This window comes from Aspergillus tanneri, assembly GCF_003426965.1.
Source record: "Aspergillus tanneri strain NIH1004 chromosome Unknown AapTan_8_pilon_pilon_pilon, whole genome shotgun sequence".
In the NCBI taxonomy this organism is placed as follows: Eukaryota; Fungi; Ascomycota; class Eurotiomycetes; order Eurotiales; family Aspergillaceae; genus Aspergillus; species Aspergillus tanneri.
In genome coordinates this window covers 1,691,741-1,718,456 of record NW_022984635.1, presented here as the reverse complement: position 1 = coordinate 1,718,456, position 26,716 = coordinate 1,691,741, and the positions used below count along the sequence as shown (strand labels likewise).

At 48.8% G+C, this 26,716-nt stretch overlaps 10 protein-coding genes across 10 annotated transcripts; 7 read left to right on the top strand and 3 right to left on the bottom strand.

Moving 5' to 3' along the window:
- Positions 1-510: 510 nt before the first annotated feature.
- On the top strand, positions 511-1,460 carry ATNIH1004_011171 (uncharacterized protein; the record flags this gene model as incomplete). The annotated part of the gene is made up of 2 exons (XM_033575737.1): positions 511-846; positions 927-1,460. 2 exons carry the CDS (start codon positions 511-513, stop codon positions 1,458-1,460), a joined length of 870 nt encoding a protein of 289 aa, XP_033421592.1.
- An 881-nt stretch (positions 1,461-2,341) lies between these two features.
- Positions 2,342-3,656, top strand: ATNIH1004_011170 (uncharacterized protein; the record flags this gene model as incomplete). Its single annotated transcript, XM_033575736.1, has 3 exons — positions 2,342-2,505; positions 2,574-2,811; positions 2,883-3,656. The coding sequence occupies 3 exons, from the start codon at positions 2,342-2,344 to the stop codon at positions 3,654-3,656; spliced, it is 1,176 nt and encodes a 391-aa protein (XP_033421591.1).
- A 1,969-nt stretch (positions 3,657-5,625) lies between these two features.
- ATNIH1004_011169 (GPI anchored serine-threonine rich family protein) lies at positions 5,626-6,410 on the bottom strand (the record flags this gene model as incomplete). The annotated part of the gene is made up of 2 exons (XM_033575735.1): positions 5,626-6,131; positions 6,197-6,410. 2 exons carry the CDS (start codon positions 6,408-6,410, stop codon positions 5,626-5,628), a joined length of 720 nt encoding a protein of 239 aa, XP_033421590.1.
- A 2,510-nt stretch (positions 6,411-8,920) lies between these two features.
- On the bottom strand, positions 8,921-10,957 carry ATNIH1004_011168 (CCCH zinc finger protein; the record flags this gene model as incomplete). Its single annotated transcript, XM_033575734.1, has 4 exons — positions 8,921-8,985; positions 9,045-9,273; positions 9,350-9,433; positions 9,482-10,957. 4 exons carry the CDS (start codon positions 10,955-10,957, stop codon positions 8,921-8,923), a joined length of 1,854 nt encoding a protein of 617 aa, XP_033421589.1.
- A 711-nt stretch (positions 10,958-11,668) lies between these two features.
- Positions 11,669-12,639, top strand: RPC25 (DNA-directed RNA polymerase III subunit RPC25; the record flags this gene model as incomplete). Its single annotated transcript, XM_033575733.1, has 7 exons — positions 11,669-11,680; positions 11,756-11,854; positions 11,923-12,019; positions 12,105-12,191; positions 12,245-12,308; positions 12,360-12,537; positions 12,595-12,639. The coding sequence occupies 7 exons, from the start codon at positions 11,669-11,671 to the stop codon at positions 12,637-12,639; spliced, it is 582 nt and encodes a 193-aa protein (XP_033421588.1).
- Positions 12,640-13,922: 1,283 nt separating this feature from the next.
- CYS3 (cystathionine gamma-lyase CYS3) lies at positions 13,923-15,371 on the top strand (the record flags this gene model as incomplete). The annotated part of the gene is made up of 4 exons (XM_033575732.1): positions 13,923-14,048; positions 14,103-14,188; positions 14,282-14,729; positions 14,793-15,371. 4 exons carry the CDS (start codon positions 13,923-13,925, stop codon positions 15,369-15,371), a joined length of 1,239 nt encoding a protein of 412 aa, XP_033421587.1.
- Positions 15,372-15,780: 409 nt separating this feature from the next.
- ATNIH1004_011165 (protein-histidine N-methyltransferase) lies at positions 15,781-17,140 on the top strand (the record flags this gene model as incomplete). Its single annotated transcript, XM_033575731.1, has 3 exons — positions 15,781-15,933; positions 16,004-16,414; positions 16,472-17,140. 3 exons carry the CDS (start codon positions 15,781-15,783, stop codon positions 17,138-17,140), a joined length of 1,233 nt encoding a protein of 410 aa, XP_033421586.1.
- Positions 17,141-17,322: 182 nt separating this feature from the next.
- ATNIH1004_011164 (putative NADH-ubiquinone oxidoreductase 178 kDa subunit) lies at positions 17,323-18,008 on the bottom strand (the record flags this gene model as incomplete). The annotated part of the gene is made up of 3 exons (XM_033575730.1): positions 17,323-17,473; positions 17,542-17,786; positions 17,892-18,008. 3 exons carry the CDS (start codon positions 18,006-18,008, stop codon positions 17,323-17,325), a joined length of 513 nt encoding a protein of 170 aa, XP_033421585.1.
- Positions 18,009-19,516: 1,508 nt separating this feature from the next.
- ATNIH1004_011163 (uncharacterized protein) lies at positions 19,517-23,610 on the top strand (the record flags this gene model as incomplete). The annotated part of the gene is made up of 2 exons (XM_033575729.1): positions 19,517-22,344; positions 22,662-23,610. The coding sequence occupies 2 exons, from the start codon at positions 19,517-19,519 to the stop codon at positions 23,608-23,610; spliced, it is 3,777 nt and encodes a 1,258-aa protein (XP_033421584.1).
- Positions 23,611-24,691: 1,081 nt separating this feature from the next.
- ATNIH1004_011162 (uncharacterized protein) lies at positions 24,692-25,983 on the top strand (the record flags this gene model as incomplete). The annotated part of the gene is made up of 11 exons (XM_033575728.1): positions 24,692-24,781; positions 24,829-24,886; positions 24,954-24,999; positions 25,053-25,095; positions 25,164-25,200; positions 25,251-25,287; positions 25,353-25,415; positions 25,481-25,537; positions 25,591-25,705; positions 25,776-25,863; positions 25,913-25,983. 11 exons carry the CDS (start codon positions 24,692-24,694, stop codon positions 25,981-25,983), a joined length of 705 nt encoding a protein of 234 aa, XP_033421583.1.
- Between the last annotated feature and the right edge of the window lie 733 nt (positions 25,984-26,716).

Genomic DNA, 26,716 nt, shown 5'->3' with positions numbered 1-26,716 from the left:
CTGAAAACTACTCTTCGTGTATGTATCTTGTTTGAGGAGCATGGAGGAATGTCTCACACGCCGGAAACATAATTTATGGATACTCTATATCAATAGCCAAACATGAAAAGGATGAGATGGAGCATATTTAAGTGCATACTCTGTAGATAGTTGCCTATCCTCCTCATCGCAATGACGTCATATAATGCAGACGCCAACCGACGCTACTCCGTACTGATTTGTCTACCGTGGCGAGTGCTTTCCCCAACAACGAACCTGGTCCATATCACCATCATTTCCCTCCTCCTCGCTCGCTCCCTTTTTTCCTGGACTCTTCCGAGTGAGCCGGTAGGCAAACACTAAACCGCGATCCATCCTCCACCGTTGCCCGCGTGAGACGCGGGGCGTAGACGGCACCTTCCGGATAATCTACCCTTGCCTCAGACCTAATTCTACGAGCCAATTCTATATTTTCAGCGACGTCGCATTTAATTATCTTCATCGGTTCTGGAACCAGGTCGTGGCGGACATATGATGTTCCCCATGGTCTCATCGGCGATCAGTCGTTTTCGCGGCCCAGGACGGTCACTGAACGACGAGCCTCCGCCCAATGAAGGGGAGTCAAATACCACCGATGAAGAGAGTCAAGAACCACACTACCCTACCCTCTACGATGTGTTGAAGACTCGACATCTTCTGCGCTGGAAGGTCGTCCCTGAAGGACTCCCGTTAGAGATCGTGGATCTGATTGTGGATGCGGCCGAGTATTGGGCTTCGGTCGAATCCAAAATGAACGGACATAGGGTCATACGGCAGGATGGCGATCAGGTTCTTGTGAGAACAGGGCCGTTGTGTTATGATGAGAAGGTATTTTTTGTCTTTTTTTTCTCTTTGCCTCAGCTTCTCAGGCGTACTCTACGTGAAGTATATCATCTGACTATCTATAGACCTTGGATAGCCCGTCACCAAAGGTACTTCCTCATCGAACAGTCCACCCATGCCGTAAGATTGTCTTTTCTATCTCCGCCCATGATCAGGGCTGGGGTAGTAGTCGTCGACTGGACCAGAGTGCATTCGACGGGTCCAACACCTGGTTTGACATAGAAGTGGTCCACTCCGCATATGAACGGACACAAGAGGCAGCCTCCCCGATTCCAGAAGCAGGGCCAACTGGGATCCGACTGGGGCCCGGCCATCCCCTTCTAAACCCTAGCCCTCGCAAGCTGCAGTCCAACCGGACGCATGAGAGGAAAACCGAACACTACACGATCACCTGGCATCATCTCGACCATACCCCTGCTGATTCAGCGGAGGCAGAGGAGATCGAACGTTCTCAGGGTCGGGGGCGGGCCACACTAGATGGCAGCCAAGTCCGCACACTCGAGGTGGGCGATGCGATCTCCATCTGGGGACGAGCTCGCTATGGGGGATGGTCTAATCATGTGGAGAGGGTGTCGGTGCGCATTTTCTGGGCCATCTGAGATGATGGGTGTAAAGCGTGGCAACTCGTAGACTTGAGAATAGCCGATAATCAAGAGATGAATGAATAGACGTATGAATGTATGTCCTTGCAGACATGATTGATATGCATGTTACCCGATTGGGAAATTATGGCAGCCTGCTCTTTCAGGCCATCCAAAGCACGCAATTGCGCCAAGACCACTGGCCTCCTCGTTGCGCTGAATATAAGAAGGACACCTCATCCTCAGTCGACTTGGGTCTCTTTCTTTCTCTAAATGATGCTGATTCCATTCTCATCCCCGTAAGGCTCTCGCCGTCCCTTCCGCCGTCTTATAATGCCACCATTGCTCCCATGCCTGGACGCAGCGAACGCGCACAAATGTGACGGCCGACGGAAAGCGTCCCAGAAATTCCCCTGCGAGTGGGGCAGACTGCGTTGATTGCGCGACAAATCAGTCTAGCAGCGACGATGGACGGAATTCCAACGGAATGGCCTCTTCCCTTCCTGTCTCCCTGGATGCCTCTCGGGTGACCAGGAGAGTCGAGCGTATCTCGTCCGAGAGAATCCCCTTGGCGGAAACACAGGGCTCGCTCTCGCGATGGTCATTCGCCCCGTTCCATCCCCGCTGCCGTCTGGTTTCTCTTCCTGTTTCTCAGCCCCTCCCCAGGCGAGTAAAATGATGCTCATTAGCCTGTTTCGCCGAGATCTTTCGTTGCAGCCCCCCCTCTTTCTCCCTCTGCTCCCACTATAAATTCGTTGCCATTTCTATCCTGGTATTCTAAATACCTGAAGCACTGTGTCCTTTTTTTTTTTTTTGTTTTTTTTGTCTATTTTCCTTTTTGTAGCGATCATTTTCATATTCCCCGGCCCTTTCCCTCGTGGTCTACTACGTGTGGAAAAATGAGTCCCCCCCAGAGATGCGCTGCTGTTGTCGTAGGAGCCGGCCCTGCTGGCTTGGCTGTGATGGGAAATCTCCTTGAGAAGCAGTTAGGAGGCAAAATTGCCTGGGTCGATCCGTATTTCCAGGGAGGTCGCGTTAACCGCAAATACCGTGAGGTCCCTAGGTGAGGCAATCTATCCAAGGCGTCGGAAGAGGGACGCTCTCGACTGACACGGGTTTGGATCATTCCAGTAATACCAAAGTGTCGCTGTTCCAGGCATATGCCACTGCAGTTCAGCCCTTCCGCTCCGTCATCAACAGCACCCGCATCCCCAGCGCTTTCTCCACTCTAGCCAAACTCGACCAAGAGAAAACCTGTCATCTGCATCATGCAGCAGATATGCTCAAGGGTCTTTCGGACGGTATCGTCAAGATGGATCAAGTCTATCCCTGTCAGGGATTTGTCACTGCTGCCAATCTGGTGGAAAATGTCAGTCTAGGATCCTAGGGTTTTGGAAAACCTCGTAACCGCTGGCTAATCTTCTGTGGCCTCTCTTATAGACCTCGTCCTGGACAGTTCGGATCATGCGTCAGGATTCTCGCGATGAAATAGAGGTGGTCACCCCCAGACTCATTCTGTGCACTGGTTCATCGCCAACGGAGGTCTCCATTCCTGTCGCTGGACACGACATTCAACGGCTGGACCTAGATGTAGTGTTGAAGCCCAGCGATCTTGCCTCGTACCTGCCCCGCAACGTTCCCCATACCGTTGCCGTTGTGGGAGCCTCTCATAGTGCCATTTTGGCTCTCCTCAACCTGGTAGATTTAGCGCGCTCTTCCCATCCCCATCTGCGCGTCAAGTGGTTCACACGGCATCCTCTTCGGTATGCCGAGTATATGGACGGTTGGATCCTCCGGGACAATACCGGCCTCAAGGGTCTGGCGGCCGATTTCGCGCGTCAGCAATTGGAGGACGAAATGCTTCCCCAGTCCGAGGCGGGCCAGTTTGTCACCAAGGTGGATTGCGGAAGAGACCAGGAGGCAGCACAGTATGAACGGCATTTGCCGTCATGCTCACACCTCGTGCAGGCCATCGGGTTCACCCGTGACCCCCTCCCAGAGCTGTCCGTAAACGGGCACGCCCTGGTGCCAGAATATGACTCGGAAACAGGCAACTTCCATGACCATCAGGGACGAGTCATCTCGGGCTTGCATGGCGCGGGCATCGCTTTTCCTGAACAAGTGACCGACCCCCATGGCAATGTTGAGCATGCCGTTGGGTTTTGGAAGTTTATGAGATTTATCAAGCGTGCATGCCCCCAGTGGACCGCATAGTGAGGTGCCATGACCTTTTTTTTTTTTCTGTTACGATTCCCCTGATGTTTACTGTGCGACTTGTCATGACTCTTACAATTAGATATATATCATAATGCATGAACATGATATCTCATACCTTTACTGTAAGTTATAGTTCCCTAGGTTAGAATGTACTCCGTAGAATCATTGCAAATATACAACGCCAGTATTTAGGATACCTTAAGACAAACAGGAAAAGCCATATTCAGCCTTCAGGCCAGATACGTACCGATTCAATTTGATATAAAACACCCCTTTCTACCATGTAAGGGTTCACTGCTCGACTTGTACGACCCCCAGTATCTTCACGTGCAGCTTCCTCGAGTACACATATTCGCTGCAGTGATTGCAGGTCCTTGCAGGCCCTTGCAGATCCTTATCATTTTACCCAGTACCTGCTGAATGTACTCGTCGTACAAACTAGGCACCACGACTAGAAATGCCCCTTTTTGTAAAATAATATTAATAATGACGGGTACCTGGGTTGATTGTGTCACTGGATTCTCTGTACGACTCTGAGATTGTCTTACCTGAACTAAGACCACCATTAGTACCTGTTTATTTCTAATATTACCTCTCCTTTACTATGTAGGACTTGTCTATTGTATCCAGAGTAACAGTCTTTACTAAGCACTCAAAAGGAGCTCGACCAATCTAGTACACGGTGATTACTTTGAGTAGAGTCTAGGTACCCATAGGGACAAAAATATTAAATAAATAAATAAACTATGGAAAATAACCTACTCTACTTTTATTATAGCATTACCATCACTGTCATGATTATTATTTATTTATTTAGCTCTGTCCACACCCAGGAGATAATCACGCTGATCATCATCACCCTGCCCCAGTTCTAAGTTCTCAATCACCGTATCACAATCTCCCAATTCTAGGTAGGTTTCTTTCTGTTTGGTCCTTGGTGTCCTTGCTCTGTATGACGAATTTAGTTTAATTTGAATTTAATTTAATTCTATTGATTCCATTAATTGTTATTTAACCTATTACCCAGGCAGGTAAAACCTACCTACCTACATAGATAATTGTAATTTTATCCTACAGAATTGCCTAGGCTGAACATGTAAATGTAAATCAGATGTAAATGCCTTTAGCCCCTATTGTATATACCTGTACCATTCTATTAAGGCTAAGTAATTCAGGACCTACACTCCTAAGACAGTTATTCTCTCATCAAAACTAGCAAATTTCACTCCAGAGATAGAGTTATTTGAATTACCTGGTAGCATTAAATGAACCTGTATGTACTGTACTTGATCAGTGCTTCACCCTTACTCTTACCTTACCTACCTCGGTTTGTGGTAGTACCGCGAGAACGCCATTTAATTTCCCTCTCATCCCGCTCTGATTGGCTTCCTATAAGAGTGGATCTTGCCAACGGTACAGGCCAAGGGAGGGAACAGATTCTAATCTTTTCAATATTCCATGGGCGTGGCTCTCGTTATCTCGATTTCGTCTGATAGAAAACACCCCACAGAAATGCGGATCCAATGGTAATCTCATGATGAACTTTTACTATTCCATAATTACGCACTCGACGAATTGTTCATTACACAGTCCACATATCTACATAGTAGTACATACCGTATGCCAGGAACCCGCCCTTTCGGTCCGTCAATCGGACGACACAGAAGTAAAAAATGGTAATTATGTAATGCAGGGCCTCGAGAGCATGGGCCTAGGTGCAGAAAGAGAAAATGGTGAATGCGTTGCTTCCAAGGCAATTGATTTCGATATCCAAAGGACATCAGGACACCCACTCAGATAAAGGAAAAATAATATAAAAAAAGGGTGGGAGGGGGGAATACGAAGCGAATGGCTTAAAGCAAAGTAACTTAAGTAAAACGTGGAAGCGGTATAGAGAAGACAACCGGATCATAACCCATGCAATTGATAGAAGAGTCCAAAGCGCTAATGTCACACGAGGCGCAACTTAGAAGACAGCAATGGCGCCCAGAACAAGGGCCATCATGGCACCAGAGACGCGGTTGGCCGCACCCGCATTCGCGTTAGGCACAATGGTTGCCGAAGGGCTGGCGCTGCTAGAAGCGGGCGTGGTGGAGACCACGGAAGTCGAGGGGGATGAGGTGCCAGTCGTAGTGGTTTTAGCCTCGGGGGTGGAGGTAGTGCCAGAAGGAGTGCTAGGGCTGGTGGTGGTGGTCGACAAGGTGCTAGGGCTCTTGGTGCTGGAGCTGGAGGAGCTGGAAGAGCTGGTGGTTTTCTCAGAAGTCGAAGTAGACGAGGCGGTGGTCTTGGGGGCAGTCGTCGTCGCATCACTCTTCGTAGTCTCAGAGCCAGTGGCACCGGAGACGGTGAAACGTGGGAGATAGTTGACCGCACCGTTGTCGTCATCCGAGACGATCTCAACCGTGTAATCAGGCTGAGCGGCGAGGTTGGCAGGGGGAGTCCAGGTGAAGCTTCCCGAGTTGGGGATGCTTTCTGCAAAATCTAGATTAGCATACACGGTCCTTCTGAGGCAGCCGGAGATATATATGAGAACTCACGAGCAATAGCCACACCCGAGTTCGGGGTCAGGACGGCGCCCCATTGAAGCCGCAAGGTAACAGTTCCACTGGTAGTCGGTTCCCAGTTGAGGGTAGTCGCTTCACCAGCGGTGAATGAATATCCACTGGGAGGGATGTTGAAAGGGTTGGCCTTTTCGGCGGCCGCCGCGAGGGTGGCAAAGACGCTGAGAGTCAGGTAGAAGACGGAACGCATTTTGGTAGAGTGCAGGAGTATGTATTTCAATTAAAGAAACCGATACTGATAACGATGGGGTTATTATGGTCTAGAGGAACGGAAAACGCGGGTGGTATCCAAGAGACAGTGCGAAGGAATGACTGTTGAATCCAACCAGATTGGCAAACGAATGTCTGGAAGAAAATACAAAAGAAGGGGAAATGAAGAAGTAGACAAGTGGAAGGATCGAAAGAACAGAAGGTTTTGGGGGGGCAGGCGAGACTATGTATACTAATCCTGGGTACTCCAACCCAACAAGGGTACTTGCCTTACCCAAACCAGTAGGAAGTCTTTCTGCTGCAGGTACCACCTCTAGGCAGGCAGACAAGGAGAGATACTCCGGGAAAAATAGTTATCATCCGTACGCACTAGGGCAACTCCGGACATCCACCGGAGTGGCTCCGCACTAAAAATGAGGAGCCATCCCACCAATGACAGCTGAGAGGGAGGGGTCAAATTAAAAGAATCATCCTAGTTAGGACTAGCACACTTCACGTGGCCACCCCAATTTAGAGCCACCCGGTAAAAGGCCAGTCCGGATCCCTTTTGTCGAAGGTTAGTGTGGGCCAGTTCGGACAGGCTGTCTGGCCCGGCATAGAGTGGCGTTGGAACCATGGAGGGCACCTGACAGCGAGAATCGTGACTGGGCGGAGGCAAAAACTGGTGGACAATAATAGAACGAGGTAGTTCAACTTGATGCCTGTCTGTCCGTCCGAAGAGTGGAGGATTCCTTTCTAGGTAGCCGTTGGAGTACGCAAGAATAAAACACTGATGATACAGATACTTAGTCATGAACGAGATGGTGCGATCCGATACAGCACAGATGGACAGAAGGTCTGGATAAGGGTAAAAGTCAAAAAAATAAACAAAAAATAAAATAGTTTTTGTAAGAAAAAAATTCCCATTTCTCAAGGTTTGGCGGATGATCACTAGTGAGAGAACTATTGGGGCGGGGATCCTAGGGAAATTAGTTATCTTAAGTTGCCCTAGCGAGCTTGATTGGTTAGTAGGAATGGATTCTACCCCTTTCGCTAGTAGGGCGTTTTCTCCGTACGGTAGGGTAGCGTCTGTGTAGCGATAACGGTGGGCTCCGTCATGTGACCTCCTAGGACCTGAGCAAAAGATAGACCTCGTCAATCTGCCTACAAATGGTTGGTTGCTGGAAATTTGGTGGTGTGTAGCGGAAATGCCCTAATTCTGGTACAATTACGGAGTACTAAGTGCCACCTAATCCGCGGATCCGATGAGGAACCAGAACCGGTTCATCCTCTAACTACCAAGTCTAGAGTGGCTACAGTGGTGTCCCTACGGAGCACTTGCCTAGCTCCCTGGGTAAGCTTTTCAATTGTTATAGCGACGAATCATCATTTGATGTTCAAGTGCAAAACGCGTCTCCATGTCTGCAGGAAAGAGAAACATATCCAACCAAATAGCAATGTCGCAACTTTGTAACAAGGTACTGTCAGAGCTACTTTCGAGTACTCCGCAGGGTCCTACTTTGAACTACGAACACGTTGTCCGATCACCATAAAACAGCTTTGAAACAGGGATAAGATCCAAACAAGGAACTGGTTCGTTGAGTTTGAGCACGAGTTTCTTAATAATATACTCCACCGACACAAAGGGCTCAAGACAATCCCTAACAGAGACATCTGACATCTGTTGTTGGAGAAGGTTGGAGGCATCAATAAAAAAATAGATTTAAAAAAAAAAACAAAAACCATAGGGGGTTGTTCCCACACAGGATTACACATCAAACATGAAAGAAACGGTAGCACAATAACCGAAACCGACAATCAGGAGAAAGATACAGTTGTTTTATAAGGGCTTCTAAACGACCAAGCAAAGTGTATTATTAGCTGAAGCCCGAGCAGGCACAGCCAGCCTCAACGCCTACTCCAGGGTCAAGCACCGGGATACTGATAAATATCCTTGCGGGAGAATGAGGCTGTACACCATGAATTGTCTAGCAGTCCCCATTTCTCGAGCCGGAAGAGCCTACCAGGATGACGACGACTACGACAACGAGAGTAATTAAATCTATTGTAATCTTAAAGCCGTCAACAAAAGGCCTTGGCCGTGTCAACGCCCAGGGAGATTCGGGTCCATTTGGTCCAATACAGTGGTTAGATTGCGAAGCATAGGTATGGAGGCACATTTCTATCTCGCGGTTTGTCGGAAATGCATATCCTGGTGAGCCATGTACATACATCCTGGAACTAACTGGCTCAAGGGCTAAGCGGAACTTTGGGCGAAAGGACCCAAATGGCTTGCAATCTTGCATGTCGAAGGCTTGTTGTTACATCTAGACCAACTACAGGACTCTCTAGCCGTTGACGACTTGAAAGAGCCCCCTTCGAGGAGTTAGAACAATCTCTTGAACCATATCTCTCTCTGTCAAGCGCTCTTCCACGGAGTTGCAGCTGGTTGGTCAACAGAGTTTAGATATTCAATTCCTAACACACTAGAGGTAGAAAGTTCTATAGCCCTTAATAGCCCGTAACTGTAAGTACGAACTCATCGCCCCTGTCCTGTGAAAGACAGACATTAAAATCTACAGATAGATCAGCAATTCTAGCCTACCGCTAGAGCAGCAAGGCTTGCATTATATACTATGCATTGCAGCCACTTGTTGAGCAGTAGACATGGTGGCCTGCTCCGACATCGCTTTCTTTGATAGTCTCTGGCTCTCGTTCGTATCTTGGGTGACCTTTGCGTCGCCCGATTTCTCTGAAGCGTCCTCCTTGTTCTGTTGAGGAGGTTCTAGGTATCCGTTCTCTCCCAACCACATGATTACCTCCATTGCCCTTCTATCATTGTCCTCTTTTTGGCGGTCAAGAAGCTAAAGTCCCAGTACGCGTTAGCATATTGGTAAGCACAAACGAGAATGAAAAGGGTAAGGGGTGTGTGATACATACCGCTTGCAAGAGTCCCTTCCTCCCCTTTTTCTCCACAGGTTTCGCTTTGGCTCTGCGTTGGGGTGCTTGGTGTAGGAACTTACACTTGTCCCCATGCAGACAGCGTCCAGTTCGAGCATAGTGCCGACATACCCTTTTCTTTGCCTCGCGCGCAGGCGGTGCCACTCGCTCGGGTCCTTCGCGGCGAGAAGTGGCTTCTTCTGGCGTGGAGTCATCGTCGCTGTCATCGGAGCCTGAAGAGGAGACATCTGATCCACTCGACGATGTCCAATCACTGCTATTAGAGCTGTCCGAAGACGACACAGCGGCTTCAGACATGTGTTCATGGCTTGGCTCGATGCCTGATATTGGCATAGGAATAGCTCCGTTGGCCGTTTCAGCACCTCCATTGGCGATATTCCCAGACTCCAAAGGCTGGTCCTGCAGCTCTTGCGCCGTGCGGGTCGTCGTATCCAGGTTGCTTTGAGCCTCCGGCTGAGGTTGGTCATCTTCGGGAGTTATCACCGTACTAACGTCGACCTGTCCCTTCTGCAGTTCCTCAACTCGCATCTGAGCCCGCTCGGCATCTGCCTCCGCCTTTTCCACCCGTTTTTGCTCCTTCAAGAGCTTTCGCCGCAGCCTATCGGCCTTCTGCTTCGCTCTTGCAGCCGCATCCACCGGATTCGCGGTTTCTGCTTGCCCCTTCTGGCCCGGATTATTCTTCTGCAGACGTCTTGCCTCCTGTTTCTGCGACTCCATTTGTCGTTGCGCTTCTTCTCGTGCTTTCTTCACTTTCTCCATGGCCTTCTTTTTCTCCGCAATTCTCGCCTGAGTGGGGAACCGTTTCTTTCGTTCCTCAATCCAAGAGGCAATTTCTTCAGGTGTCCGCAAAGTAGCCGTGCGTCCCTTATAAGTAAATTGCAATGGAGCTGCAGCCCCAGCACCTCCTAGGGCCAATCTCGCCTCGTCATCTACATCCTCCTCTTCTTCACTAGACTCATGCTCCTCTGTCTTCGGTGTCAGTCCCAGTTGATTATGTTTTCTCTTTTTTTTGTTGGGTTTCTTGGTAGCGTCAACTGGTGGAGGTGGTTTTGACGGCAAAGGATTGCCAAAGCTCGGGACGGGAGGTGGCGCGGGAACTCGAGGTCCGATTGACCGTGGCATTCCGAAAGCTGAGGTATGGTCACGCTTATTTGCATGCTGTACTGATGTAGATCCCACGGAAGCCTTGCTACCATAAGCACCGAATGGACGCGGGCCCCGTTGGTTTCCATGCTGAGCCGCAGTATACTCTCCGGCAACGGAACCTGCATTCTCGAACCCCCAGCGCATGGGTGGGCCCATCATCGGTGGTGGCGCCAAAGTTGCAGACTGTTGAGGAGGAACTATGGAAGCATAGGGAGTTGTTGACTGGGCTGCCGGAGTGCCGTACGCCGCATCGTAACTTGGCCGACGCTGGTAAGGTGGACCATGAGTGGTGCGAACTTGCGTGAATGTTTGCTGTGAGGTGAAGGAAGAGGCATTGCGAGAGTTCTGGATGTTCGAGGACTGCGACGGCGTAAACTGCGGTGTTGGTATCGCCTGCTGAGGAGGCACCAACGGTTGGGGTGCGAAACCTGCATAGCTCATCGGAGTGTAACCGGTAGAGGAAGGTGTCGTCGTAGGAGTAGACATGTAATGGCCCCCTCGACCTCCTCCTCCTCCTCCTCTATTTCCATATCCCCTTCCACGGCCCCGATTGTTCCCACTGCCGCCGCGTCCACGTCGCTGGCCATAATGGCCCTGTCCGTACTGTGAAGGAAGGGCAACATGCTGTTGGTTATACGGATGTTGCTGTGATTGCTGCCGGGAGGGGGGGGGAGGGGGGGGAGGAAAAGAGAACCCCTGGGGATTCATAGCGCGAAGACCTCTGTCGATCTTCCAAAAAAGACGGCATAAGCGCCATCCTCATAGCATGTTTGGCGAAATCGAAAAGTTGCTCCTCCTCTTCGTCAGTCCCTAATACAGTCGGTTTTTCCGTTCCGAGACCAAGGCGGAGAATAAGTTGTAAATCACGTGATGGCCATATATGTCCGGCAGAAAAATAAAATCAGGCGGACCAGCGGTTTGCGATTGGCCATTTTCATTAAGTCCGTTATGGGAACCTGCCATTCATATTCCTCTGTCGGTCCTATCATGGGTCAGAAGTGGCTGAAAACATAAACCAGGTGGCCTGGATCATATATCTAGTCTAGCGTCGAGTCCTGAATATGGAATTCACTCACCGTACACTTTTCTTCTGCTGTGTATTGGAATAGACAACCACACCTACCGTTCCGTTCCGTGATATTTTAATACATCATGTTTATTCTTGTCAGTTGCATAGATCTCTCCCTCTCTATGCTTTCCCCTGTGAATCTCTAGCATGTTCTGACTACCCTTGTACAGACAACCATCTCAGACCTGATTCAGATCTCCCCCGAGGACTTCTCGAAGTATAGTTCCGTGGCCATTGAAGACAACATCAACGAGAAATACGCCAATAAAGTATGTAACTGTGCCGTTTTCAGACCAGTCTCGCTGAATTGGCATCAGCTGACAGCTTTATTGTAAAGGTTATCCAAAAGATTGGCTTGTGCATCGGTTTCTACGACTTGCTAGAGTCGTCCGACGGACTAATTGGCCATGGTACTGGCCTGGTTAATGTGAACGGTACGCCTGTTAACCAGCAATCCCAGCTGTGGTGTGAATGATTCTATGTTGAACAAAAAGAACAAGAAGGCTGAGTCCATCACAGTTAAATTTCGCCTAATTGTTTTTCGGCCCTTCAAGGGTGAGATCATGCTAGGGAAGATCTCTAGTGGTACGGAGTTTGGCATTAAAAGTATGTACTGGAAAATATCACCCGTTATTCTGCACCCACTCACTCTATCATAGTCGGTGTAGAGTTCTTTAATGATATACTTGTCCCCCCAAATCTTCTCCTAGACGGCGCTAGATTGTGAGTCGTCCTCCGAAGAGCCAGATCTTGGGTGATACTAATACGCCACAGTGACTATGCGGATCAAGTCTGGATATGGGAAAATGAAGATGGCTCCACGTTCTACTTTGACGTTGGAGAAGTTGTTCGGTTCCGAGTTGAGATGGAGGAATGGCATGACCAGATTCCAAATGCTCCGGACCTAGGCGATGGTGCCGCAAACGAGCGGAAACCCCCGTACTCTATCATTGTAAGTCGGAGTTCTTTCTAGTCTGTGTCGACTTACCAGCTGCTAATCAGACTACAGGGTTCGATGCAAATGGCTGGGTTGGGCCCAATCTCTTGGTGGTAATGAGTGATAATGAATTCTCCTTAAGTTTTCTATTTTAGTAGGGTTGGCTATTTATAATTCTGGAAGAGCAGAATTGCTTTTTCTTTCTATTCTACACTTTTTTTTTGCGAATGCTGGATGAAAAATCACCTTGGTATGAATATTGCTATACGCACACAGGATTTTACGGGAGGGCACTCAAGAAGCTGCCCAATGAGTCGTCATGTAGCTCACCTGAGGCGCTCCTCTTTTATTTTGTGCTGGTAGTTCGCCAATGTCTGCCCAAATATCCATACAAGATAACAGAAGCAAAAGGCCGATCAGAATTAATTAAATCCCTGGGCAAATTCTCTGGTTCCAAGTTTTCCGGTATTCCGGTGCCAATACTCATAGATTTTGCGATATCTTTCAAAATAGACCCAGGAAGATCAAGGCATATGAGGTATTTTTCTCAGGGAGTGATCATGTATACCTTCTCAAAAGAACAAGACAGTCGCCAAGTTCTTCCAGTCCCTACATGCTCCATTGGAACGACTGCAGTGGTCAGCGAGGTATAGGAAGAAAATAGAATAGTTGGTTTGTCTAATGTTCTTGAATTTCCTATGATTCCATAACAAAAATTTGATACAGTATTAGAAGTACAATCATCTGACAGGCCTGTCATGGCCATTTGCAGTTTCGTTGGCTTTCGCTTCGAACCCAGCGTTGCTAGTAACATCCGCAGATGAAAAGCAAGGTCATGATCTATGAACAAATCGGTTGCCATTACCAACTAAGTGTACTATGTATGAAACTCTCACGTCGGCCGCCGAAACAAGATCGTCATTCCAGTCGGTTAGGCCCGGAGAGCGCCATAACAAGCGGTGGAGTCGTAACCTAGGCGCTACTCTGGAACTGATCCACGCTTGCCCTATGGTTCTTCAGAATGCGGAAGGCAAAACGTAAAAAAAAAAAAACCCAGGCCGAGAAGAAAAGAATTTTCCGTCAGATCAAGATTTGGTTGGATTAAATTGGAGAGATCCGTCTCACCGGACGCCCGTCGCTTCTAGAAGAAAATTCCCCTCCCTTACAAATCATTGGCTCTGGAGTCCGAAGACAGTCATCACTGATATAGTTATTAGTTATATATAGTTGAAAGTCGATTCCGGTCATCTGTTTTGATTTGAATTTATTCTAATTTAGTGATTGCATCGAGTGCCAAAGTGAAAGAGGCCACTCGCAAACAGACGGATTGTACCAGGAGAAATACTTTCCCGCGACTCGACTCGAATCTTCCTCCCTTCTTACCCCTCAGTCCCGTGATAATGACCGCCGACGCGAAGTTACCCTCCAACTCCAACGGTGATGCAGCCCAGGATCGCCGATTTGGCACGTTGGCTGTCCACGCTGGCGCCCCTCACGACCCTACCACGGGTGCCGTTATCGCCCCTGTCAGTTTGAACCCGCCTGTTTTTGGTGATCACCGGCTGACGAGAGACCTCTAGATCTCTCTTTCCACCACCTATGCCCAGACCAGCGTCGGCAATCCTGTCGGCATTTACGAGTATACGCGGAGCTCCAACCCAAATCGGTGAGTGCACTAGATCCTTGGAACAAATAACAAGAAAAACAAGGAAAAGAAAGAAGCAGTTCGTATAGCCTTGGAGTACTGACTGCGGCCCAGTGATAACTTTGAGGAGGCTGTCGCTGCCCTCGAACATGCGAAATATGCCCTGGCCTTTTCCTCCGGCTCGGCAACCACTGCTATCATCCTGCAGTCCCTAGCTGCGGGTTCGCACGTCGTTTCGGTTTCAGATGTCTACGGTGGCACGCACCGCTACTTCACCAAGGTCGCGTCAGCCCACGGCGTGCACGTGACGTTCTCGCCGACGATCGAATTGCATGTGGAAGATCTGATCCGGCCAAATGAGACCAAGTTGGTGTGGATTGAGACCCCGTCCAACCCAACTCTGGGGTTGGTGGATATCCGCAAAGTGGCTGAGATTGCACATCGCCACGGAATCTTGGTTGTGGTCGACAACACTTTCATGAGCCCCTATCTCCAAAACCCCTTGGACCATGGAGCTGATCTGGTCGTGCATTCGGTTACCAAGTATATCAACGGCCACTCTGTAAGTGGACAGCGTGATGCTCTTCCCCAGTGGTTAGCGACGGGCTGACTGACTGTAAACTAGGATGTTTTGATGGGCGTGGCTGCATTCAACTCGGACAGCTTGAAAGAGCGTCTCTCGTTCCTCCAAAACGCCATTGGCGCTGTTCCGTCGGCGTTTGACTGCTGGCTGGCCCACCGAGGTCTCAAAACTCTCCACCTTCGTGCTCGGGAGGCCAGCACCAACGCAACGACCGTTGCGAAAGCCCTCGAGGCGTCCCCCCATGTGCTGGCCGTCAACTACCCCGGTATCGACTCTCACCCCCATCGTGCCATTGCTATCAAGCAGCACCGTCAGGGTATGGGCGGTGGTATGCTGAGCTTCCGTCTCAAGGGTGGCCAGAAGGCTGCTCACCTCTTCTGCCAGTATACCAAGGTTTTCACTTTGGCTGAAAGCTTGGGAGGCGTGGAGAGTCTCTGCGAGGTTCCCTCGAGCATGACTCACGCCGGTATCCCCAAGGATCAGCGTGAGGCCGCTGGAGTTTTCGACGACCTTGTCCGCCTGAGCTGTGGAATTGAGGATGCTGAAGATCTTAGGTCCGACGCGCTGCAGGCACTTGAAAAGGCCGTGGCTGCCAGCCGGGCGGCGAATGGCGTTAACTAAATAAGATATGCATAATGCTAGAGCGATAGAGTTATATCTATAGACCGAATTAATGATGATATGTATTTTTTTTGTTTGTATTGAAGCATTTTCCTTATGCTTTATAACTGTAATACGTAAGAAATGCCATGGAGAATTCCGATCGTTCTCATTTAGTTACGCATCAGAACAGATAGGTGCTTAGTCATCCGCTACATGAAGCAAAAATCTCGACGAGGAAAAGCTGGTATCAACCCCAGATAATTTCGGAACAATTAATCTGGCAATAAAACCACAGTGTGTACCGGGAAGCAAAACCTCTTGCATTGCTACATAGCGTTTAATAAAGCCTGTGAATTGGACTGAGCTGCGATACTCTCATCCATCTCGTCAACTTTTAAGACTATACCAACCCACGTTGATAGAGGTAATGGCATCGACGTTCAGTTTTGGCTTTTCTGGGGACGATATCGATATTGATGAGTCGGAGTTCAATTCTACGGAGAACGTATCACTTCCCCAGGGAAATGACGATGCACTTCCTTCGCTTGTGGGAGCCAGAAAGCATGATATGAAAGATTGGGTAAGTTCGCACTATAGAATGTCTCGCGATGTAAAACTGGCATCGATTCTTCTTAGCTGCTATTGTCTAGGAGAGAGGGCGTTTGCAAACTTTCCAGTTGTCTTCTTTTGTTTCGTTCTTGCGATTTCCCAGCAAACACGTAACCATTGTGCAGACTTCAAGCCTTCCGTCTCAAATTGCATACAATCTCTTGGAATTGAACGGACTAGAAAACCAGGCCGCAGGAACAGTGCCTGAAGTGCCTCCGATTGCTCGTCGTGAAGTATTTGACGTTCGGACTCAACTGATGGCAGAGGATACTGCAGACCATGAAAACGAGGAACTGATCGCCGGGCTTGAAAAAGGAGACATAAAACCACAATTTTATGAAGGTGGCTTCAAGACCTGGGAATGTGCTCTGGACTTGGCGAAATCAGCTGTCAGCGAGGATGAACTATTTTGCAATGATGAGAACCAAACAGGAGTCCAACATATCCTCGAAGTAGGTGTTTCTGCCATTACCTGTATATTTTACTTGATATTGGCTGACGAAGGGTAGCTTGGTGCTGGAACCGCAGTACCTTCACTAGCTCTTTTCGCGCAACTGATCTCCCAAGAAAATCCAGAGTCTCAAAGGAAATACCACTTTACATTTGCAGATTACAACTCCGAAGTTCTCCGCCTGGTCACACTGCCGAATCTGCTCCTGACTTGGAACTATGTCGTCACGCGCCAGCATGTCCTGTCGACCAATAGCTCTCCAGAGCACCAAGCCCAGGACGAGGAGCTAGACATCACACCGGAGTTGGTCGATAACTTTGAGAAAGACCTTGTACGACGAGGAATCACGGTCGAGTTTATTTCTGGCGCCTGGTCCCCAACATTTGTTGACCTCGTGTTGTCATCCCCGGGCAGAATTTCAACCAAGACCTTGATACTTGCCAGCGAGACAATCTACTCGCCAGCATCATTATGTGCATTCTCTGAGACACTGTCGACGTTATTACGTGCTGCTGAGGGAAGCGGGCAACGTAGAGCATTGATAGCAGCCAAGAAAGTCTATTTTGGAGTTGGAGGTGGTGTGGACGAGTTTTTGGCAGTGTTAGAAAAGGTTAGTCGGGGATCTATGGATGTGAAAGAAAAGTTGAATATCAACTCAGAAGGAGTTGGACGGGTAATCTTGGAGATCACAGCAAGGAGCTCCCAGCAGCAAGACCAACAACATTAAAATGATGATATCCAGGCATATTTATGACTTTTTTTCTTCCCCTTGCTATTTTTCTCTGATTTAACGTAGTAAGGCACTGGGATATACCCACAAGTAACAAATCAACGAACAAAAGAAACTTTGGACTGCCCTAATATATGTACATGTCACTGCTCCTCACTAAAACACAAGTTTAATTTTATCTAGTCATATAGTGATTTTCCATCCTTCATCCGGACAACGCGAGCCTCTTCCTTCTCCTTGTTTTCATGTTCGTAGTGGGTGATAACATGGCTCAAATCCACTGCGGAGCCAGCAGGGACGTTGTAAGGGGGCGAAGAATTGAAGCTCACCCTACAGAGTAAACAATGATTAGGCTGAATTCTATATAGGGGAACGATAGATGGCATTGCATGACTTACTCGGGCTGCTTCAGTTCGATGGTGGCCCTGGGACCCTGACTGAGGAAAAGGTGGCGGTCGTGAGCGGCCTTCTCCATGGCGACTGTGTGAAGGGCATTTCTCTGCTCAAAAACTTTCTCAGAAGGAGTCCACTTCTCAATGAGGTTGGAGATCCACGACTGTGAGCCAGGCTCCTGAGAGGACTTGTGAAGTCGGTAGAGGACGTAGCCGGAAGCAAATGTGCCGATAGTGACATAGAAACTGCGCTATATCGTGCACCCACAGCAAGATTAGCGCCCGATATATTAGCGGATCATGAGGTTGGCCCCTGGGGAAAGTAATTCCTATTGGAGTCGAGGGGGATGACATACACCAAAACTTTCGTTCACAGGCTCAGCATGGTGAGCTGCGTGGGAGTCGAATCGTCGAGGGGGTTGATTCCGCAGTAACTGCCGTGCCGGAGCCACCGATCGCCTGGTGAAAAACATGGTGTGGAGAGAGACAATTGGCGGCGACGAATAGGTACGATACATATCTCGTTGTCGGGCTGGTGAGGTTGAGCAAGAGCAGTTCGAGGTGCAGTCCACGTGACCGCTGGATTGGGCTTAGGGCAGCAACACGGTCTTGGCGGTCTTCTTCACATCTCTACTTTCTCTCTCTCTCTCTCTTCCATGAACACCGCGGCTGAAACCATGACAATCCAGCACGGATTGTGGAAAAATTCCTTTTGTACCGGGGGTTGGGAAGAACGGCAGTGCCCCTCGATGCATTGACCGACCGACATTGCCTCGGCGGGTCGCTGCGTTGTCTTGTCCATAATGGCCATTCTACACCGCACTTGGGGTGGGTGGTGCTGCTGATGCATGACCAACTGCCTCACTCAGTTAAGCTGGCGCTCCCCACTGCTCTCCATTCGCTGATTGCCAATTGGGCTTCCTCGTCTGCCCATTCATGCAGGCTGTTGAATGTCTGGATGTTGAAGACGACATGTCAGCGATCTGTATTTAGTGTCAACTAACTCCACATGTCTGCCTGCCTCCTCTTTCCTTTTGACATGATACCATACACTGAATGGGCAGGGCATTCGGTCTTACCCCTATTCCACATTCTCCCTCCCCCCTCCTACCCCCTGGTGCGTGTCGTTGATTCATCTGTCACTATTTTATCCTGCCACCTCGAAACAACCTCGTTGATGCCCAATGATTACCTACAACGGAAGATCATTGGGCCTTGCCCGGTTTGGTGACGAAATGGCTTCGATTCACTCCGTTGCCCCCTTCTCGCCCTAAACGGTGGATGTATATCTTACCTCCGGCCTAGTTTCGACTCCATTCGGGATGGGTATCAATTCTTTTCTACGGATCGGACCGTTTCCCGCCTCACCAGCCCCCTCGAGGCTGGATGTAGCGCTCATGACGCGCTGGTTTCTTTTTTGGGCATGATGTGACATAGATTATTAGCTGGGCATCTTCTCTTTCGCCCTCTGTTCTTATTTAATTGCATTCTTTGAAATTCAACTATTTCAATGTCTACCAGTTGATATTAATCCTATCCTTCCGAAATTGTCTGCTTGCTTGAAAACAAGTATTTGACGACGGGCGTCTGCCATCGTGTATCCTTGTTATTTGCGCCCACTCGCGGACTCCCCTGCTTTAGGGGATTTCCTTTGGCATCTTTCTCTCTTCCTTGCTGGTCTTTCACTCTTATTCCTTTTTTCTTTTCTTTTTTTGGGCTGCATCCCCTTCCCATTTGTTCCTGCCCAATCGTGTAATCGAACAACCTTTACACGCTTCTAGATTGATCACACCTGGGCCCTCTACCTCCTGTATACATATCAGTTCGGAATATATCTTCTGAACCCGCCGAACGCGCTTGCAAACGTACTTCTTTGAATCAACCACCACCCAATCGAGTCTGCTGACAGGATATTTAGCCCACTGGAAACACGTCTTCTGCTGCCATTGCTTAAACTTGGGCACGCATCACGTTCCTTATAATGGCGGGGTCAGGCAAGAAGGGTAAAGGCAAGGCCAGCAGTAACAAGAAGAATAAGAAGGGAAAGAGCCAGGAAACATCAGAGACCCCTGCGTCCCAATCTGATCTTCCTGCTGAACAAGAGGAGCAACAGCAAGATCAACAACAACCAGAGTCTCCAACAGACGTGCATCCCCAACAAACGGAGGCAGAACCTATATCTGACTCTCTTCCGGAATCTGCACCGGAACTGGAGTCGACAGTAGGACCGGAACCGGAGCCAGTGCCTGCTGCATCAGAAGAGTCAGCATCTGCGCCAGGCTTAGGACTGGAGCAGCCAGAACCTGCTGTCGAGGCAACTTCGGCCGCTGAGGAAACAGAGAAACCATCTCAATCACCTGTCGACGTTGACGATGGTGACTTTGCCCAGTTCGTGACTAGCCCTGATCCCACCAGTCAACCGCCAGGCGAGAACGATGCACAGAACGATACCTTTAAAGCTCCTGCGAATACGAACTTGGAGGATTTAGATCCATGGGAGGCACCTGTTGAGAGGGTCGAAGCGAACCAAGAGAACAACGACGACTTTCTGGATGGACAAAGTGGCACAGCAGAGCCCACGGAGACACCAGTCACTGCACCACAGAGCCCTGTTATCCCATCAGCCCCAATTTCAGTTCCTCTGCAATCTCCCTCGTTGACAGAGGCTCAAGCTACTGCGGTCTCACCTCACTCAAACGCCGCTCCTTTAGAATCGGAGTCTCACATTTTCGCCCAGTCTAATCCTTTCTCTGAGCCAACTGTCACTTCAACTGTACATCAAACTACTACTCCTGCTTCCAAGCCCGGTTCACCTACCCCCGAATTTGTTTCTCTGCCCGTTCAACCTACTTCGTCTGAATCTCAGGTTGCATCACCTCCACCAGAAGGTGCTTCATCAGCTTTCAAGCCAGCTTTACCTCAAGCACAGGCTGTGTCTACGCCACGAGGCATTTCGCATGCGCCCGAATTCACTTCGTCAGTTTTCAAGCCTTCATCACCGGAGCCTCAGTTTTCTTCGCCTCCACCAGAAGCTGCCTCGCCGACATCTAAGTCTGCCTCCCCTGAGCCACAGACAGAACCTGAACAACACGCTACTTGGCCTCTATCCCATCGTGCCTCGCCGGTGCCACAGACCGCTTCAGCTTCACCGCAGCAGGCAGCCTCAGCCATGGCCCAACCTGCTCCACCAAATCCCGAGAGCGCCTTTCCTATGGAAATGGCAGCTTCTTCTCCTGCCCAGATTTCATCTCCCATCTACCATCAAGCTTCACCCATGGCGCAGCCTTCTTCACCATTGCAGAAGACGATCTCTCCTATTATGAAGGCCACATCCCCTGTGCAGAAGATTGCCTCTCCCAAGATCAGCAGTCCCCTTGCCCGTGCTGTGTATATGTCACCAGTCATGTCACCCCATGGTACACCACCACAACCACCTCCACCAGCCCCAACAGCACCTCCGTCGGTGGCCCCTAGCTTTGCTACAGCGTATCATTCTCCGATAATGAGCTCTGCTGGGTATTTGCCCCAGTATGCTTACTATTCCCACCCATCACCACATACGCAACCCACTCCCCGTGGCTCAATGGACCCAAACTCCGCAGGGTCTTTCCAGGCTTTGCGGGACTTGGGCTTTGCCAATGGAAACGGAGTCAACGAAAAGGGGACAGTGTCACCTCCCGAGCATGACGAGCCAATCGAGCTTTTGCAAAGGATTCAAGATGCTATTCCAGACATTAATCGTCTGCTCGGTAGTTATAAAAATACAAAGGGCAAGCTACAGGCGCGGGAAGTTGAGTTCAAGCAAATAGCTAGCCAACATGAACAGGCCTTGATGCACAAAGACTTCTATATCGAAGCTCTGCAAAATCAGATGAGAAAGACGGCAAACGAAAGCGCGGAAGAGTCTAGCCGACTGAAGAACACTATCAACGAGCTTCGGATGGAATTGGGGAACCTTGAAGACAAACGGAAAGATATCGAAGAAAGACTGGAGGATTCCGAGAAAGCAAACGAGGAGATATCGAAGTCGAAGATTGACCTTGAAGGGCAGGTTAAGACGTTGAACACCGATATCCAGGAAGCGCAAGAGGCCCATGAGAAAGAATTGGAGAGGCAGAAAGAGGAAAAGGCCGAAGCTTTGGCCACGCAGAAGCAAGAACTCACCGAGCTTTTCGAGGAGATCAAGGCCGAAGATGAGAAGGCAGCGGCTGAAACCCTGGCAGCGCGCGAAAAAGAGCTACTCGATCAGCAGGAGTCGATGCAAGCAGAACATGAAAAGGAGAAGGCACAAATGCAGGAGTCCTACAGCACTTTGCAGTCGGAATTTGACACCAAGGTGAAAGAGCTAGATTCCACCAAGACTGAGCTGGACAACAAGCAGAAGGAGTTGGAAGAATCGCGCGAACAGCATGCAAAAGAAGTGGAGGATCTCCGACAGACCCATGCCAGCGAAGTAGAAGATCTCCAACAGACACATGCCAACGAAATGGAATCTCTCAATCGCAACCATGAAGAGAAAGTGGCCGAAATGGAGAGTCAGTTCAGCGAAAAGGAGCAGCACTGGGCCGACGAGAAGACCGACCTGGAGAAGCAGCTCTCAGACAAATGCGAAGAACTTACCAACTGTGAACATGAGATCAAGAAGCTGGAGGAAGCCAGTGTTGTCAAGGAGAAGCAGCTCCAACATGCAGTGGAAGGGATGCGTGTCACTATTGATAACCTGGACAATGACTGTGACAGATTGAGAAAGACTTTACACAGCCTTGGAGAAGCCACTGACCTTAAGAGCACGAAGGGCGATTCGTTCTTGTAAGTGACCTAGTACATTGAGAATGTGTTTTGTACCCTGATTCTCTTTCCATCGTCTTGTTTTCACTTTTCCTTCCTATTATTTTATTACGACGTGGACATGTGATATAACTCTTTTTGTTTTTCCTTCATTATCTTCCATTTTCCTTTGTCTCCACAATTCGTCCATTCTCTATATCTTCTCTTTTCTTCTTCTTTTTGTTCATTTCATTTCCATTTTCTCTGTCATTTCTAATAGAATTATGACGATGATGTCAATGATGATATATCGATAACGTTATAAAATGTACCTGCTCTGATACGTATTCGAAATCTAGTTTGGACTGCTTCGGCCAACTTTCCCGTCTTATTGTCTCCCTGTCCAAGGAGCACTTTGCGTACCTCCCAATTGATCCTCCCAAGGATATCTTATCCAAGATTCCACCGGAACTTCCATCGTTCCTGGATAATACCCCGGCCTCACGCGAGTTGCGTGCAGCATACGTGCAGCACGTCGTTTCCAAGACCTTGACGTACCGGATATTCCATCCATTTCTGTTCACCCTGGGACGCAGATACGACAAAGCGGACACTTTCTTCCAACTTCTGTCGATGGACATCCGACGGAAGTCCGTGCGGCGCGAGGCTTTTTGGAGACAGCAAACACTCAAGGCCGCGTACACAACCTCGGATGCGAAGCAATCGATCAATGTCGTGGCGGCCGTAATCGTCGACGAAATCACCAGCCACGTCAAACATCTTGCGGACCCCAGACACCTCGACACGCTGGTGATCGACGTGCGGAAAATCGTGAAGCTCGCTGCCGAGACCTGGAGGCTTGCGCGTGTTGAACGGGAGCTCATTTTGGCGTCCTTTCCGGCCCCCGATGCAGACGGGACGTTGAACGACGAGTGGGATGAGTATGGAACGGCCAAGGAAGGATGTCTGAGCTCCAAGGAAGACCCTAGCCGACATGTCATTCTGCGAACCTTCCCCCGGATCATCCGAGAGGCGGCCCACGAAGACTTCACAGAGGATAAAGAGAGAGCTAGCCCCTGCACATATTCCCCAGGGGGCGTTCTGTTCTCCGACTCCCCCATGGTCATGGCCCGACTGCAAGAATTGGCGAAGAAGTCAACGGACAGCCTGAATGGCGGCGAGGAGATGCCTCGGGGCGGCTCTAGATGTCAAGGAAGCCGAGACAGCTTGCACAATGAGAAATGCTCTTTGGAGGGCGAACCAATCCTAGGGGGATCGGGTGAAGGGGACCAAGCCGTGAAGGCTTAAATGATGACAGCGTGTACAACAAAGCCCAGTTCGAACCGACGAAGAAGGGGTCTTTTTCACGTTTAAGTTTTCCTTTGTCTATTTTTTTTTTTTTTTTTTTCCTATGTATTTTTGATGACCCCAGGGATCATTTCTCTATGTTGTATTCCTCCCCACCGTTTTTTTTGGTATCTTTGTGTGTATCCTCGGTTGTATATCCCTGGGCTTCATTCTAACGTGAGCATGCCATTCCAGCAACATTCTTGATATGTATTATTCCTGATGTGTGTTTCTCATGCTCGCCATTTAATTTTCCCATGTAACTAGTTATAGATTGCCTCGATTAGTCAGCAATGGGTGGGATCGGGATCAAAGAACTAAGCGGGTGCCAGCTCGCCGTGGTCTAAAAAAACCTCGGCGTGGGCTAAAATTCTGCCACCTCCGCCACCGCCTTTTTAGACCACGGTGAGCCTTTTCTTGGCATGGGCTCAGCGTGGTCTAAAATTAAATTTTCCGTACTTTTTAGACCATGTTGAATCCCTTCAGCGTAGCTTGACCACGCTGACCTTTTTGGCCTAGCGTCAGTCCCCGGTCGGTGCATATACTGAGCATATGCTCAAAACATTAAACTGCGTGAGATTATTCATTGCATCATCAATATATATAATCAACATATTCACTATATCAAACAATAGAGGCAGATTTTGCAACACACTGTGAATGATCCTACACCCAAATTGGGTAATAAAAATGTTGGCCGCGTTTGCATTTATTTTGGAACTAGAAGACCTAATTTTTTTTCTCTTCATTCTTTCTCTCTTCTTCTCTCTTTAAACTCCCCTTCTTAATAGTATCGCATATCCCTTCTTGGCATATACCGCATATATACCTTGACCGGAAGACTTGAAACCTCTCCTTCTCCCCTTTCCTTTCTGTATGCCCAGAGTATATAATTACAACCATTTATATGACCCTTTCTTTTCTGCATACCCAGTGCATATACTACCAATCTGTGACCCAATTTCTCTTTTTTTGCATGTCAGAATACACTGATGATTTTAGTTCTTATTTAGGGGCCTTGTTCTCAGCATATACCATCAATATGCAGAGAATGCAGCTTTCGCGTGAAGACTTTGACAATCCAGAGGTCGCTGGGGCGGTGAACCCCCACCCCGACTACGGTTACTTCACGGTGAGTATCTACTTAATATATTCACACCATGTGCTTAACATATGCAGGTCCCATCCCGAACCCAAACCCCACTTACGCGCCCACACCCGGACCCCCGCCACACCTGTGACCACCGCGAACAACAAGAGTATAGGGCCCCCACAGATGTGCAGCATATGCTAATTATTTACAGATGCCCTAACTCCTGGTTCAAGACTGTCAGGTGTTAATAGCATGGTGTAAGTAATTAACATGCCTGGCACATGCTAAGCATGGGCTAACAACCTCGCAGATGCGACATCGCAGTCAATGGCAACCAAATATGTGGCCAGCCCGTTCATTCTTAGATTACTGTAGGTCGCGTTTTTTAGCACATTGTTGGTATATGCTACCTATTCCATAGCTTTGCCGCCACATCTGGAACGCCCATCCCGGTGCCAGTGAGTTGTCTATTCCTTGTATAGGTCTAGCAGATGCTAAGGATTCATAGCTCTTAATCCCTTCCGCACCAACATTCCCCAGGCTGAGTGCATTGCAGGTAAAAAATTAGTAAATACATAGCTTCTCTTGAGCATATGCTAATAATTGACAGCGCTTTAAAGCAATGGATCCTTAGCAGAGGATGGAGAACTGCCCGTTACGTGAAGGAGCCTGGGTATGTCCTCCCCTCCGCATATATATATATATATATACATTGGGCGTAGGGCTAACGTATGCTAGTGAGGGTCCTATGTACAGTATTATTCAGGATTACTGTAACTTCCTCAAGCAGCTGGCGTGAGTAGAGCATATCTGTATTATATGCATAGTATATAACTAAGAACCACTAGCCAGGAAGATAACAACTTTGCTCAGCAGTTTGGGACTGAGTTCCATCGTCCTGTATATGATCCGGGTATTTACTCTACGTATTCCCTGCGTATGCTAATATTTCCTAGAGGCTGGGTAAGGTCTCTGGTCACAAGGCATGTGCCCCTGGAAACTAAGCTCTTTATAATATACTAAGTATATGCAGCACAAATCTTCCCCACTACCCTCTAAGCCACCTACCCCACTGTCTGCCCCCAAGCGCAAGCGTGCTCCACCGAAGAAGGGTCACAAGGGTAAGTATAGCACATCCCCTTATACTAAGCATCTGCTAAGAACTTGTAGCCACCGGTAGCCGGAAGCAGCCGGCGCGCGCCAAGAAGGATGCTGCCGAGTCGGTGCCGGAGACTGCGTAGGGTATATACACGGTTGGTTTTAGAGATAAATTATAGAGTCTAGGAATAAGTAGAGCAAATACTAGTCTAGCTATTATTTAGGGAATTAAAATAGCTTTTTAACATACTATACATCTACTAGGTGTATGCTCTGCACTCAGGGGTTTCCCTTTTTCTTCTTCTTTCCCCTCTACCTCTTCCTCAAGCTCCTTAATTCGCTCAACTATATCTCTTCGTCGCTTAAGTCCCTTAAGCTCCTTTAAACACTTTTCTAAAGGGTCTATGTTTAGCATATACACAGCGGGTGATCTAACAGGGGTCTCGATAACACTATCTTCACCAACACTCTGTACAGTGCTAAGTGGGTGTGTTCGTTGACTTGCAGGTACATGCCTGGCATAAGACGAGCATGTGTTAAGGCTAGATACTAATAGGGAATTAGTGTCCTGCATGGCCACTCCGTCTGTATTTTAAAGAGGTGTATCATATGGATTCCCTGGATTCCATGGCAAGTGTGGCTTCTTCTGCCGGCAGTTCGCTGCCTTTTTTTGCTGTTGATCTATGCATAGTATTAGCCTGGTATGTAAATAGCATATACACTGTTCATGTTAAACCATAGGGGCAATAGGGACAATAGGGACAATAGGGACAATAGGGACAATAGGGACAATAGGGACAGTAGGGACAGTAGGGACAATAAGGGCAATAGGGATAATATAGTAATTAGCTAGAGAAATTAAACAGGCTCCAGCCC